General features: G+C 38.2%; 2 protein-coding genes across 2 annotated transcripts in view; one reads left to right on the top strand and one right to left on the bottom strand.

Moving 5' to 3' along the window:
• The first annotated feature begins 58 nt into the window (after positions 1-58).
• HDAC3 (histone deacetylase 3) lies at positions 59-2,228 on the top strand. Its single transcript, XM_085481205.1, has 2 exons — positions 59-378; positions 468-2,228. Exon 2 carries the CDS (start codon positions 480-482, stop codon positions 1,779-1,781), a length of 1,302 nt encoding a protein of 433 aa, XP_085337331.1. The 5' UTR covers positions 59-378; positions 468-479; the 3' UTR covers positions 1,782-2,228.
• Positions 2,216-14,447, bottom strand: part of LOC114938117 (uncharacterized) — a 49,515-nt gene continuing 37,283 nt past the window's right edge. Inside the window, 11 exon segments of the mRNA XM_029311881.2 lie at positions 2,216-3,325; positions 3,951-4,333; positions 4,466-4,639; positions 4,866-5,060; positions 5,537-7,471; positions 7,786-7,992; positions 7,995-8,220; positions 8,358-8,813; positions 8,913-9,125; positions 9,219-9,587; positions 13,466-13,793. Coding sequence (XP_029167714.2) covers positions 3,236-3,325; positions 3,951-4,333; positions 4,466-4,639; positions 4,866-5,060; positions 5,537-7,471; positions 7,786-7,992; positions 7,995-8,220; positions 8,358-8,813; positions 8,913-9,125; positions 9,219-9,587; positions 13,466-13,793 — 4,576 coding nt within the window. The 3' untranslated portion in view covers positions 2,216-3,235.

Genomic DNA, 14,447 nt, shown 5'->3' on the forward strand with positions numbered 1-14,447 from the left:
TAGATTTTTAAATAAATTGTACTTACAAACGAGACAAGAAGATCGGTTTCAACGCCGCTGTTCGGATTACGAGTGAACTAAAATCAGTCACGTGACAAATAGAAGCGGGCATAAAAGAGGATAACCGATGTCGCGTCTTGTCCGATCTGTCGAGAGACCCTGTATACAGGGTCTCTGTAGCTGTCATTAGAGATCAAATTTTTTTTATTATTAACAAAGAGAGCGAATTGTTATTCAATGCGTCCGCAAACCTCAGGAATTAAACTCGAAATTTCATCGCTCATCGAAGTGAATACGTTAAATCTGAATCGTTAACCTCTCCGAATGCTTCAGTACAGGATTTGAGCAGAGTACGTTTTATTCCGATGGGAATATGAGGTTCGTAGCTACAATGTTTTTCTTCGAAAATAAGATTTATCTTAAGATAATATTTCCAGTTTTTCTTTACCTTTTCACGCGACTTTTAGCTAACCCCAAACATGAGCTACAACAAGAAGGTCGCATACTTTTACAACCCGGAGGTGGGTAACTTCCATTATGGACCCGGCCACCCTATGAAGCCCCATCGACTGTCCGTGATCCACAGCCTGGTGCTCAACTACGGCCTCCACAGGAAGATGCAGATCTACCGCCCGTATCGCGCCAGCACCCACGACATGTGTCGCTTCCATTCGGAGGACTACGTGGAGTTTTTGCAGCGCGTCACTCCGCAAAATCTCCAGGGCTATACCAAGTATCTGACGCATTTCAACGTGGGCGACGACTGCCCAGTGTTCGATGGCCTGTTCGACTTCTGCTCCATGTACACCGGAGCATCGTTAGACGGTGCCACCAAGTTGAACAACAACTGCTGCGACATCGCCGTGAACTGGAGCGGTGGTTTGCATCACGCTAAAAAATTCGAGGCGTCCGGTTTCTGCTACATCAACGATATAGTGATCGCTATTCTTGAATTGCTTAAGTATCGCGCCCGAGTATTGTATATCGACATCGACGTGCATCATGGAGACGGCGTGCAGGAAGCCTTCTACTTGACAGATCGTGTTATGACGGTGTCCTTTCACAAGTACGGCAATTACTTCTTCCCCGGTACCGGCGATATGTACGAGATCGGCGCCGAGAGTGGTCGGTACTATTCGGTGAATGTTCCACTTAAGGAAGGAATTGACGATACTTCGTACATCCAGGTCTTCAAGCCCGTCATTTCCCACGTCATGGAGTTCTTTCAACCTACGGCGATTGTGCTTCAATGTGGTGCAGATTCCCTCGCGAACGATCGACTCGGTTGCTTCAGCCTCAGCACCAAGGGCCATGGCGAGTGCGTCAAGTTTGTGAGGGACTTGAATGTACCATTGTTGACTGTTGGCGGTGGTGGTTACACCTTGCGAAATGTTGCTAGATGCTGGACTTACGAGACGTCTCTACTCGTCGACGAACAGATTAGCAACGAGCTACCGTACACGGAATATTTGGAGTATTTCGCCCCGGACTTTAGCCTGCACCCCGAGGTCGTGACTAGACAGGATAATGCCAACAGTAAACAGTATTTGGAGGCAATCACGCGACACGTTTATGACAATCTCAAGATGATTCAGCATTCGCCGAGCGTGCAGATGCAGGACGTCCCGTGCGACGCGTTGCCGCCTGAGGAGGAGAGGCAACCAGAACCGGATCCGGACTCGCGACAGAATCCCCAGGACACAGACAAAATCGTTGAGCCTGCGAACGAGTATTACGCTGGTGACAAGGATCAGGACAAGTCAGATGCGAACGATTCGTGATAAAGACAGGCGCCAGAAGCTGTGAAGCTGCGAAGAAATATTCGATTCAACAGATCACGCGAGTGATAAATGCATTGATGAACTGCCATGAAAAATACTGGGAGCTAGTTTTTTTTTATAATTAATTTCAGAATAGTTAGCTTAATTGAGAAAATATTGTTCAACGAACTTTTTCGAAACTTCTTATACATTAGACACGATCATGAATATTAAATGCAATATACCTGAGATTTTACACAGACATATAAGAGAATTGTACATATACAAATATTCATTTTGTAATAATAAAATATACATATTTTACTCAAATCTTGTATAAACTTTTAGTGAACGAATGCATCGAGTATGCAGTATGTGTATAAATAACGAAATGTGTTTATCCATTTATTAATCGAAGAAATGTATGATACTATATTTTAATTAAAATATTTGAATCTTTTAAATATCCATTAGGCAAGTTTATTGTTCTACATCAGACAGCGATATCCGTATTGTCTACAATAGTACAACAACGATGACAAGGACGATATTAATAGCGATAATAGTGTAATAATAATAATAATAATAGCAATAACGATAACGTCTGTATCTCTGTCTTGGGGCTATCTCGCTATATCACAGAGAATTTAATCTTCGTACGATATAAATTGTTTTTTTTTGTTTCTCCTTATCTGCCTGCAAAGTAGAAACGCAAAACGATTCTGCCATGGGAATACGGATGTGGAAGGGGAAGGGGAGTGAACTAAATGCGCGACTAATTACAATAAATTAGATTTCTTAAATTAAGGCGCTTTGTGTTCTGTACATTCGTATTTTGTAAACTCTACAAAAAGTCTTTTTCGAAAAATAATACATATATAAAAATACTCACGGTACGAGGAACGCAAATACTCGCGATTCGATTCGCTCTTTGCAGAAAAACGGTGCAAAAGACTACGATGCAGAGACAATGCGTGGTATATTCTTCGCAAACGCGTAGCGCTGAGTTTCGCCTGAACAACAGACTATTGCAAAAGACTATTCACGAAGCTTACAGTTATTTTTTTCTCTTTTACAAAATTCGCCGTCGTTTATATTCTTTACAAAGCGCGTGCGTATGCGTATATATGCATATATAATATATGTATAAAGTTTTCAGTCTCATAGTAACAGCAATTCCATTTGGTGTTTAGTTTTCCATCGAATTCTCTGCATATAACTTCAGCGGCTCTTACATTTTACGATTTTAAGAAACTATATACAGCGCGTACAACAAGGGGATATAATTAGTAGGCAGTGCTGATTCAGCGATCCTTGACAAATCTCCAGACAAATTTTCTTGTTTCTTTCCTTGTGTCCTATAACATTTGTTTGACTAGATGCTGTTGTTCTTTCTCATTCATCTCGCAATTCTAAGAGCATTCGATGGATACAGTTAGGACGTGTCTGACAGGCAACATAATGAGATTAATCAATTACGTCTCGAAATGCTTGTAAATGCTGGTCACGTACGTCATCACCTGTTGCCAATCAGGTCGCTCGAGTTGACACATTTCACCAATGTTCTGTGAAAAAAATTTTTTTTTCATTAATCATTTCGCAATATTACAATGTGGCTACTCAAATTTGTAAAAAAAATTCTGTGAGAAATCCTGGATAATTTTCGTTTAAAATTTCAAATCAAATCAGCAAATTTATGAAAGCATTGATGCAGCTTTTTAAAAATTCCTTTATCATTATACGCTTTTTAATGTTTTTTTTTTTTTTTTTTTTTTTTTTCATACAATTGGAAAGTTATCAAGAGTGCAGTTTTTCTAACATTTATTAATTGTAAAATTAATTTAGACTAACAAAATGTGATATATCATTATATTTAAACGCTAATTTATTTAAATATTATCTATTAAAAAATTGAACAATCTTTTATTAATTTACATAAGATCTTGATACTGAAATAGATCGTCAATAAGAAAATCACATAAAATTTTAATTAAAACCTTAAAATTTTATTAAAAAATTAAATTGCAAAGATATGTTAAGAATTTTTTTTTAATCCCTTGAATATCAATCAAATTCCATGACAATTCCGATTTTTCAAAGTAAAACAAAATTTCCTGAGAATACCAGGTTTCCAAGATTTTTTCTGGGAGTATACACATGAATTTAGAAATAGTTTATCGATCAACTTACCAAAGTAGTAGGTATGCCGACACTCTCAGCAGCAGAGAAGGCAATCGAGAAGTTTCGCCGCTTTTCGACCGGCGTCAAGGTGTCGTATGGTACCTTGCGCGGCAAATAAGAGTGTAGAATCGCGCACAGCGCTAAGCCGTCATTCCAGGAACTGCTAAAGTTAGTTATGTCGATGTTCCGATAGCCTATTGTCTTGTTTTGACACCACTTGAGCAAGGCGTTACGCTTGGATCCGCCGTTTTTTACTAAACCGTATAAAGGATCCTTCCGCTCTGACAGATCGGTGACGCTATTTCGACGCACAAAATCAATTGCCTTGGCATTCAAGGCAGCCGAGTCCAACAGCTCGCCCGGACTTAAAACCACAGGCGTAGATTTTGTCTCTGTGTATTAAAAATTGCAATGCTCAATTAGACACGAAAAGTATTTCTTTTCTAAAATATATCTAAGGGTCTTCATGCTTCAATCTTTATATCGTACAAATGTTTTACGCTTGTGTAAAGCTTGAAAATTACCTGATACTGGTTTCTTTGCGATTGCAGATTGTGTTTTATTGTTGTTCGTCGAATTTGCCGTGCAGATTAAATTGTTGATCTGCTGTTGGTCCCTGAGTGGAGCCTTTAGAGATATAATATCTGTGGTTCCGATCGAATTAAGAGATGACGTAGAGCTGCTACGGCTTCCAGGTCCTAAACATGTGAAATGCCGTTTCTTCATCTTCAAGTCATTGCATCATCAATAGTTATTTTCATTTGAAAAATATTAAAAGAATTTTAATGAAAAAATCTAATTCAATGATGTAATAATATTAATATTTATTAGTAAATATTTTCATTTTTTTGCAATTTAAAGACATCATAAACAACATGTATTGACAATTGTAATTGTAATATTCTAAAATTGTATTGTACTCACCAGTTTTAGCCTGTTTCGTGGCATTCTCAATGCTCTCAATTAGACATTTCACAGAAAGCCTAGAGTCTTGACGCGAGATATTGGCCTTCCTACGAGCAGCAATCTCCTGCTGCACACTCGTCAACATAGATTGTTGAGTTTCCGTCGGTGTACTAGCTGGCCTTGGAGGCGGTTGTTGTATCACCTTCTGGTTAGCTGAAAGATTTTCAACTTGCTCGTTATACTCATCACGAATTGTCGCGTGCGATTAATCCCGAATAACAATAACAGAAGCGATAAGCCATAAAGTTTGTACATAAAATAAAGCGCAAGTGATTGATAATTAAAATACTTGGACTTTTAAATATTTGGATTTAAGGTTTTCGTAATGTACAATAGTTTGCACACTCGTACAAATTAATAAGATTTGAATAAGAACAAACAGATCGATGACAGAAACATAAATAAGCGAGTATATTGTAGCGTACAGAATTTGAGAAACACAAAGAAAGCCGGGTTAACAGTCAACCATGGGGACAACAATGTATAGTGGGCGATACAATGTGTAAATGCTAACGAAAGTACGAGTCTCTCGTATTCTTTGACTAAATCGAGGAGCCGGGACGGACAATGAAATCGAACTTCTGCGATACAAGCGTAGTCGTGATCCCCACACTAACAGAGCGACTTACGGTCGCAAGATTTGCTTATTCGCTGCGAGCACCTTCCCGACGGCGTCCTTAATTCGACGTCCTCCATAATCGTCTCAAATTTTTCTCTAAGGGATGACGTTCGTCCCATCGGCAGCGGTTGATCCTCACATCGATGCAAGTCCGAGTCAATGCTTTGCGACATCAAATGGCTCTTTCCGAAAGTAAGTTCAGCATTCGTCATGCAAAGCTTATTTTCGGATGGAGTTATTTTCTCATTTTGAGACTCGTCTTCGCTCGCAGTAGTCAGACTACCTTGCAAGAACTTCAAACGATTCACTCGTACACTATTTATTTCCCTTAAATTCGAGTCCTCCGATCTTTCTTTCTTACTGCACTTTGATCCGGTTTGTCCTTCTTGGTCAATTGAAGAATACTTGACCGTCTCCGAAATCTTTGTTTTATTTCCGGAATAAATTCCTTTTGACATCTGAGACAATGGGATAATCGAAATCGATGAAGGATATCTTGATGCAGACGAATTTTTCGAGGACGTCAACAATGGATACGATTTCCGCCTCATCAAAGGAGCATTTAACGTATCACTAAGACTCTTTCTTTTTTCTAATTTTAATGGATTTATATCGATTGCATTATTTTTATCAGACGAATCAAATATTTTCGATTCTTCAAGTGTATCGAAAATCTTTCCATTATCGGATGCAGGTTTCGTTGTAGTTTCTTCTCCGTCGATGATCACATGTTTTGCTGTCCACAATTGAGTATCGCGTAGTGTTTCTTGCTTTCCTATTTCGTTTCTCGAATGAGAAGCTTTCGACGGGAAAAATGTATAATTCTCATAAGGTAGAAACGATTCCACATGATTTTCAGTTTGTAATACTGCAGATGTTTTCGATTTTGAAGTTGTTTCATCTAAAAGAGAATCAATTATCTCGTACCTTGGTTTCGACTCGAATTGATTCAAAAATAGCTTCTGCCTTTGTTCAGTCTTATCGCCTTCTTTCGATCTTAGATTTACAAGCGATGTATCTGAAAGCGTTCTTAAATATTTGGGATTTGAATCTTTGTTGTATTGTCCTGTCAAATGATTATTCGATGTGATCAAAATTTCTGATGTCACCGCTGTATTGTCTAAAGACGACGGACCCGTTTCTATGTCGACTAAAGAAGATAAACTCGTATTGATCTGCGGGTTACTATAACTTCTCTGCAACAGCTTCCCCATTTCTGGATCGACCTCGAATTTCAAATCGTTCATCGCGCATTCCACGCCGGAAAATATGTAATCCTTCGGTACGAAAAATCGGCTGTTTGAAATATTAATGCCGTACGCGTCTCCGTCAGCGTTTTGAATGCCGCGGATACTTTTCAACAAGGAACTCTTGGCCATTGCTTCTTTATCCGACATGTTCGCGACGGTGATGTACAATTTCGGATAATCCTCCGTAATTATCGGCGATTTATCGGTCAAAGTCTTGTCCGATTCAAAGTTATCTAAATTTAGATAGAACTTTGAAGATTCGTTGCTCAAGATTTTCGCTTGTCTTGGATTCTCATTCACTGAACGCGCGTCTGTTTCATCCGAGACGTACTCGGTGCGTTGTCTGTCGATGCGAAAAGCAGGACACACTTCAATCTCCTCACCGGAAATGAGCTTGTCTTCAAATTTGATAGCCTTCTTGGCTGGTGTAACAACATCCCCGAGATTATTATCCGCCAAACCGAATCCATTCTGACACCGAGAGACGATGGCGTTAACGTCCTCAGGTTCTGGTTTATGTAAGTCCCGACTGCTTGTTGTCGCTTTACTGGATACGCTGTTTCGTGATGTGAGTTTTTTCGACTCGCAACGATTCTTTAGTATCGTTCGACCGCGTTTTAATATAATGCTCGCCGTTTTCCGTTTACTCCCGTTAGCGATATCAAGTGTTTTGCAGCTACTCACTGCAGTGCTATCTAGTACGCAGTCCGGATTAAGGAAACAGGAACAATTACGAAATTAATAGAAGAATATTATCGATAACTATGTAAAATATATTAAATAAAAAAGAAAAAATATAAACGTTTACTAATAAATTTGTTTTTTTTTTACATCGATAAATATTTTTCCTATTATATTTGTATCATAAAATTTTAACATTCTTTGTCTTTAGAAAAAAATATATTTTATGTATTAATATCATATGCAAAATATCCCGCTCATTTGCGATATGTGAAACAGTATCTTTTCAATTTTTCTGCTTCAAAATAAATCGGCAGGTTTTATTTACCTTTGTTAAGTTTATCGAGTTGTGCTTCCAGCGATCTGAGCTTATCCCTCTGCGCCTTGTTCTCCATGACTACGCGCTCGAGTTCACTCTGGGCTTCGGTCTTGAAGTCAATGGCAACTCGTACAGTCATTAACAAATCAGTCTGAAACTGCTCCCATTCCGCACTCTCTTCCTGCCTCAGCTTGCGCTCATCGGCCAACGCGCGCCCAATTCGTACTGTCGCGTTTGCGCCTCACGTTCTCTTCGTTGTCCCTCGCTCAACGCTGCCTTCAGCTCCCGTTTGTCCTCCAGATGCCGTTGACACTGCGCTTGCAATTCCGCCAACGAATCTCGAACAAGTTGCAGTTCCGTGCTCACAGACAGTCGTTCGTCTTTCAGCTGATTAAGTCTGTATTCTAAATCATCTATAGCAGATTTCGCGTTGTTTCGAGCTACCTGAAAGTATATTTAAAAATAATACTTTTAATTTGCTTCCAATATAAATGTCCTCTTTTACATTTGCAAAGTTAAAGACCGAAAATTGATCGAAAAGCTTGTGTCTATTCTATACATATACAGAGCAGCAAACGTACTTTATATTCTTCCTGAAGTTGCGAGTACTGATCCCTTAATCGATCATGATCGCAATGCGATCGCGCCAACTGTTCCTGAAGTGCCGCCGCCTGCGTCTCTAATGTATCCTTTTCTCGTCTGGCCGCGTCTAGCAATTCGTCCGCTTCACTCTTATTCTCCAGCTGCCTCGATTGTTCTAGCTCCTCAATCTTCGCTCGCGCGTTCTCCAATAGGGTTGCCAATCTGCTGATCTCTATACTCCGATTTGCACTCTCCTGCCTAGCTTCCATCAACTCTATGTCTAACTGCTTCCGTTCGATATTCGTAGTATCCACCGACGCCTCTAATAATTCGACGCATTTCGTCAAACGTTCCGTCTCAACCGCACTAGCGTCACCAGTCGCCCTTAGATTTTTCAATTCGTTAGTCAACTCTTCCTGCTTTTGAAGTAAAGCTTCTCGTTCTTCTTGCGCACTCTGTAACCATCGTGTAATTAATTAGTAACAAATAATTAACTAATGTAATAAGTAACTAATTAGCATTTCGCATCGTATAATAAATTTAGCTGCACTTACTTTTAACAGATCTACTAGTTTTTGCTCCCTTTCTGTATTGTAGCCCTTGGATGCTTCCTGTGGTTGCTCATCCCTCAAAAGCAGCTCTTGTAAAGTATCAACCTTAGTTCGACATTCTTCCAATTTCTGTGTCTGACGACACAGTGACTCCAAAAGAACCGACTTCTCTTCATTTAATCTTTCATTATCATTTTGCAGGTCTACTAGTTGCGCCTATGTAAACAACCATTAATTTGTTAGAGGCTATTATCATTTCCCAGACAACATTATTAACATTCTTTTCAATATTGATAAGTAAAAGCGAACCTGTAAGTCACTTAATTCTTGAATAGTCGCCTGCAGTTCTTCATTTGTAGAATAATGTGTTTCCTCCATCTGTAAAATTCTGTCCTGCAAACACGCAACTGAAACCTCTGACATTGAGCTGGAGGAGTGCTTGTCCCAGTCTGGGGTGGTGCACTGAGCTCCTTCCTGAGATACATTGGTATTGTTTGCGGAACCGTCATCTTGGGGAATGGCGATAGATGCTGGTGCAGAATTGTGGAGTCTCGAAGCGTCCAACAACAGCTGCTGTTTCTCTGAATCTGACAGCGGAGAATGTGCCACGTCCCTGAGACGAGCACGAAGAGCTTCGTTTTCCTCGGTAAGACGTTCTAGCTCCAGGCTATGCTGCTCCTAGGTATCAAAACCACAAATACATGCAAATTAATACCTTATAAACCCTCATAAACGTAAAACAATTTAAGAAGATATGCAAAATATGCAAAGCAAAATCTAGCTTGATCAAGACTATCGTTCTATATCCACAGTCATTTAATTACGACTCTATTTATAGTATAAACAAAATTAAGTCGTAACATACACACGCATAAATCCCATTATAAATTCATGTCACACACTCCAGACTAGAGAGACTCGTATACAGAAAAAATCGCGTATCCAAAAAAAGTGTTATTCTAAAAGAAACGTCACAATCATAACATTCGTCTTGTTTGGGAATCCAGAGCGAAGGACGCTCCAATCTTCGATACGATGCCTCATAACCATCCAGCCAGGGGACTGAAGGGGGAGGGAGAGAGGGTTCGAGGTTAGAATCTACGCGTACGATCGCGCCGGCAAATCGGAGCTCGCGGTCCCGAGTGACACAAAGACACCGCGCGATTTGTTTACGGCGTGCTCGAGAACGAGCGGGATTTACCGTGGGCGACGAGAAGCAACGCTTCTTCATGTCGGATCCGCTCGGCTTCCCCGGCTCTCTTCCTACGTAAACATCCCCGCCGCGTTCTACGCCCTCTGGTTCCGTTTTCGTGCGAAAATCACTCTTCTCCGGTCTCTGTCTCTCTTTATCGCTCTCGCGCCTTCTCTGTTTCTCTAACGCTCTGTAACGGTTACGTCGGTTACACGAGTTCTCTGAAAGAACTGGGGGAAAAACCGATACGTTTTTCGACGTTGAGGAAAAAATCCCAAAGAAGATCCCCACGTTTACTCGCGAAGACGGAAATAAAATTATATCGACGTGAATCTTTACGTTTTCCCGCGCCTACAGACTTTAATAAAGCGAGATTATATAACGGAAAGGATTTTATAATCCTTGAGCTTGTAACGATCGTAGTAGATGGGGAAGGAATATATAAACAGCAAGAGGGTGCATTCCTGCGGAACAGTTTCGTGGGGCTGGCATTTATTCGGGACAGCAATTGTGAGGATTGTCGAAGAAATATAAAAATGCGCGGATAAAAAAATCCGAAATATAATTAAAGACCGACTTTTATATATACTATTATAACAATAGTCTTCAAAACATTTTTACATCAAGAATAAAGACGAATTTTTTTTTAAGAATTCAATATTTCAATTTCTCTTAACATAAAGACTCGGAAATTGCTGAAATTAAAAATTGCTAAAATGAAAAAATCGTAAAAGAAAATTAAATTTTTTGATTAAAAAATATTGACATAAAATGTGAAATATAAAATTGATTATTCTTCTATAAATATATAAATTATAAAATATAAATTTGATTTCTTTTTCTACACAAGTATATGAATTTTAGAATACTTTGTACTCATCTCTAACTAAGAATATTTTTATCGGATAGAATAACATATGTTTTGTCGGATCGATCTATTTAAGTGCAATTTAGATGCAAAGAGGATATTTTTACAGCCGCTCCTTCTCGATTGTATCTTACGTTGTCTTCCTTGTACGGTCGCAAAAACGCAAAGAAGAGAGAGAAGAGGGGACACATGGCGTAGGTATACACGTGCAGCACGATGCATATTTAGGAGGGGAAGGGAAGAATTAATGCAAGGCGTCAACTGCAGATGAATCAGAACGATATCGCGTCGCGATGTAATTTATTCATCGAGTACATTTTGCGACGCAATCGTTAAAACGCTTTGCATTCTAAACGTCAGTATATCTTTTAGGTGACACAATGATAAAAAATTTGCTGACTTGAGTCTTTCAACTAAATTACTATTTTGTCGATTGAACATATATTAATATTTAAGTTAAGAATAGATTTGCTAGATTTAAAATCTTATATTTAATTTAAACATTTTTTTATGTTTAATTAACAAAATAATATTTAGTTGAAAGGCTCAGTCAAGTTAATAAATCCTTTTTTCAGTATTTATTAATAAAGATGCGAAATATTTCACTTGAATAATTCTAAGAAACCTGGCTGGAATGTGCATTTTTATTTTTTGATCCAATAAATCAGAGCAATCGATACGCTAATCGATTTAAATAGAAGCAGCAAATTTAAAATTCTGCTATGAATGATTGGAACGTGAAATAATAAATGTCAACATTTAATGAAAAATATCAGTTCTTTACAAATCAATGAATTCTTGATTTTATAATTACATTGAGATTATTTAGAATAAAATTATAATAAAAGATCGACCAATGTTTCATCTATATTATATAAATAAAATTATTATATAAATGAAGTTATTTAATAGTAAATTTTTAAACGTCTTCGTTTAAAATCTATGATATTATATATTATAACAACTGTATAAAATTATAATAAAAGCATCTAGGTATCACGTCAGAAATAGCGATACAGTTGGCCCCAAAGCGTAAAATGAGAAGGACACAAGCGAGATATTATTCATCACAAACACCGAATTATATGGAAACGGTATGTGCGTTTATTTATATCAGTCGAGTTTTCGCTTCTCATAACTACAAGAAATTCTTCGCATTCTTTCGTCATAAGAATTTATAAACTATAATTGACCCATTTAAAGAATGTTTACTAAAAATAAAAACTTATGAAATATATATACATATTTATAATTAGATATTTTTCCAATTATTTTGTATTCAATTGCTTGAAAAATCGACTTTAATGAAACAACGTTAATGAAAGAGATAGCAAAGGTGATTAATAACAAAGATGAAGAAATTGTATACGTATACATCTTGATTCAAGTGATTTGATATTGAGAAAGAGATACGATCGTGATATAAAAGCTCATACAAGCGCGAATGTAATAGAATCTCTCAAAGAAATAAAATGTAATCACCGCATATCAATAATTAAGATATATTGCGCCAGAATGAGCACAAAAATTCTTGATTATGATCCACAGATAATACGTATACTATTAAAGTCTTATTAAAAAAAATTATTAAATTTATTATAATAAATACTGTTATACCAAAACATAAATTTATATACTACTACAAACAATTGTAATTAAACACATATATATATATAAAGTGTGCGAATAACCGGTTAAGAATGCGAAAAAATTTGTAACACAGAACCTAGATATTTTTTATTATACTGACATATTTATTATTTCACGTTTCAATTATTTATAGTAGAAGAATATCTTTCTTATATAAATCTACTGTCTCTATTTATAAATTGATTAGCGTATCGATTGCTCTGATTTATTGGATCATATAAAATTGCACATTCCAGCCAGGCCTCTTAGAAATAACTTAATTTTTTATAAGGAACGGCATCGTATACTTTCTACAGTAAATATTAAACCCTTAAATCAAATATGTTTCACTTTTTCCAAATGTTTTTCAGTTAATTGTTGCACCCTGATATTTTTTTCTTTGTTAAGTTTTTATTCTCAAATATTTGTTTAAATATTTATCTGTATCGTTGCTGATGTTAAGTAATTCGTAATCAAATACGCTATTGTGTATTCACAGAGAGAATTTTCTCTTAGAATTTACCTTAAAATATCTACCACAATAAGATATAAAATATGTTCGCTTAATTTTACTATGTACATATTAATATTTTTTATTGTGGTACGAATATTAATCAGAGAAACTTGAAAAATTCTTCCAATACCATATTGTCCCACGATTACCATGATAAGAGAAATATCTCTCCGTGTATTAAAGAACGATCTCTTTCCAGTTTACATTATTAAATAAATCAAATAAATAAAAAAGAAGTCTTTCGATATCATCGAAAGAATCATTCTTTAATACAATATAGAAAAATAGTTCTTTATCAGAAATCGACTAAAAATAATTCTTCGAATTCGGTTCGACAAGTAATGCCGGCTTACCTTGAGGGAGACCAACTCGGCTCTTAGCTCGCGCAGATTCTGAGCATCGGACATCGCGTCGCGCAGATTCGCCTCGAGACGCGCGCGATCCTTGCGCAGGCCCTCGATCTCGCGCTCCAGGTCCTGCATCCTGGAGGCCTTGGCCGGGCCCTTGGAGGTCGTCGTCGTCGGCGCCTTGGATCTGGCCGGCTCCTTGCTGCCCAGGGAGCCGGCCCAGGTGTTCCCGGTCGACGGGACGTCGCTCTTCGCCTCCAGCGAGGAGGCGCTCGACGCCTGACGCAGCGGCGCCGATTGCTGCTGCTGCGCCGATTGCTGGCTGGGCTGTCCTCTGCGAAACAGCGATTTGAACTTCATCATGGTCACTCGACTGATCACCGGGTATCTCGAAGGACCGTTTCTCGCGAGGAAGAGAGAAAGTTCGAGGGAAACGTAAATGAGTGATTTTTTTTCTTTTTTTTTTTTTTTTTAGTTTATCCGAATCTCGTCCACGAGGAGAAGCGACTAGGCAGCCTGCGACCTGGAACGACCCTCGCCGTCAACGGACGATGACATCGTTCTTGCTGTTCCCGTTAGCGAGCTCGCTTCGAGGACTCGGACGAGGAAGAGAACGAGCGCATCATTCCTGTCATCCTGTCATTGCGCCTCCCTTCGAAGGCTAATTGCTGTTAGGTCACGAACACGAATCGACGACTTCGCGGATCGCTGGATAATCGCGTCTCCCGATTATATTCTCGCGGAAGGACACGAAGAGTCGACGTGAGACGAGAGATTCATCCTTGAGATTGAACGAGGAATCCTGACGGAGGCCCCGATTATGTGATTACGATATCAGTTAACAGTATCCTTCGAATAATATTATATATATATTTTTTTTTTAAGCATCCTTTAATAACTTTTTAAATGTCAAATTGTGTAAATAATATATTTAACAATATATTTCAATGATCACACTTTGTGATTATATAAAGAATAAAATTTGCGA

Source organism: Nylanderia fulva, unplaced genomic scaffold, assembly GCF_048542155.1.
Source record: "Nylanderia fulva isolate GAGA-0341 unplaced genomic scaffold, ASM4854215v1 Scaffold17, whole genome shotgun sequence".
Classification (NCBI taxonomy): domain Eukaryota; kingdom Metazoa; phylum Arthropoda; class Insecta; order Hymenoptera; family Formicidae; genus Nylanderia; species Nylanderia fulva.

Coding starts and splice junctions, on each gene's coding strand:
- HDAC3 (XM_085481205.1), top strand. CDS start 480: ATGAGCTACAACAAGAAGGTCGCATACTTTTACAACCCGGAGGTGGGT.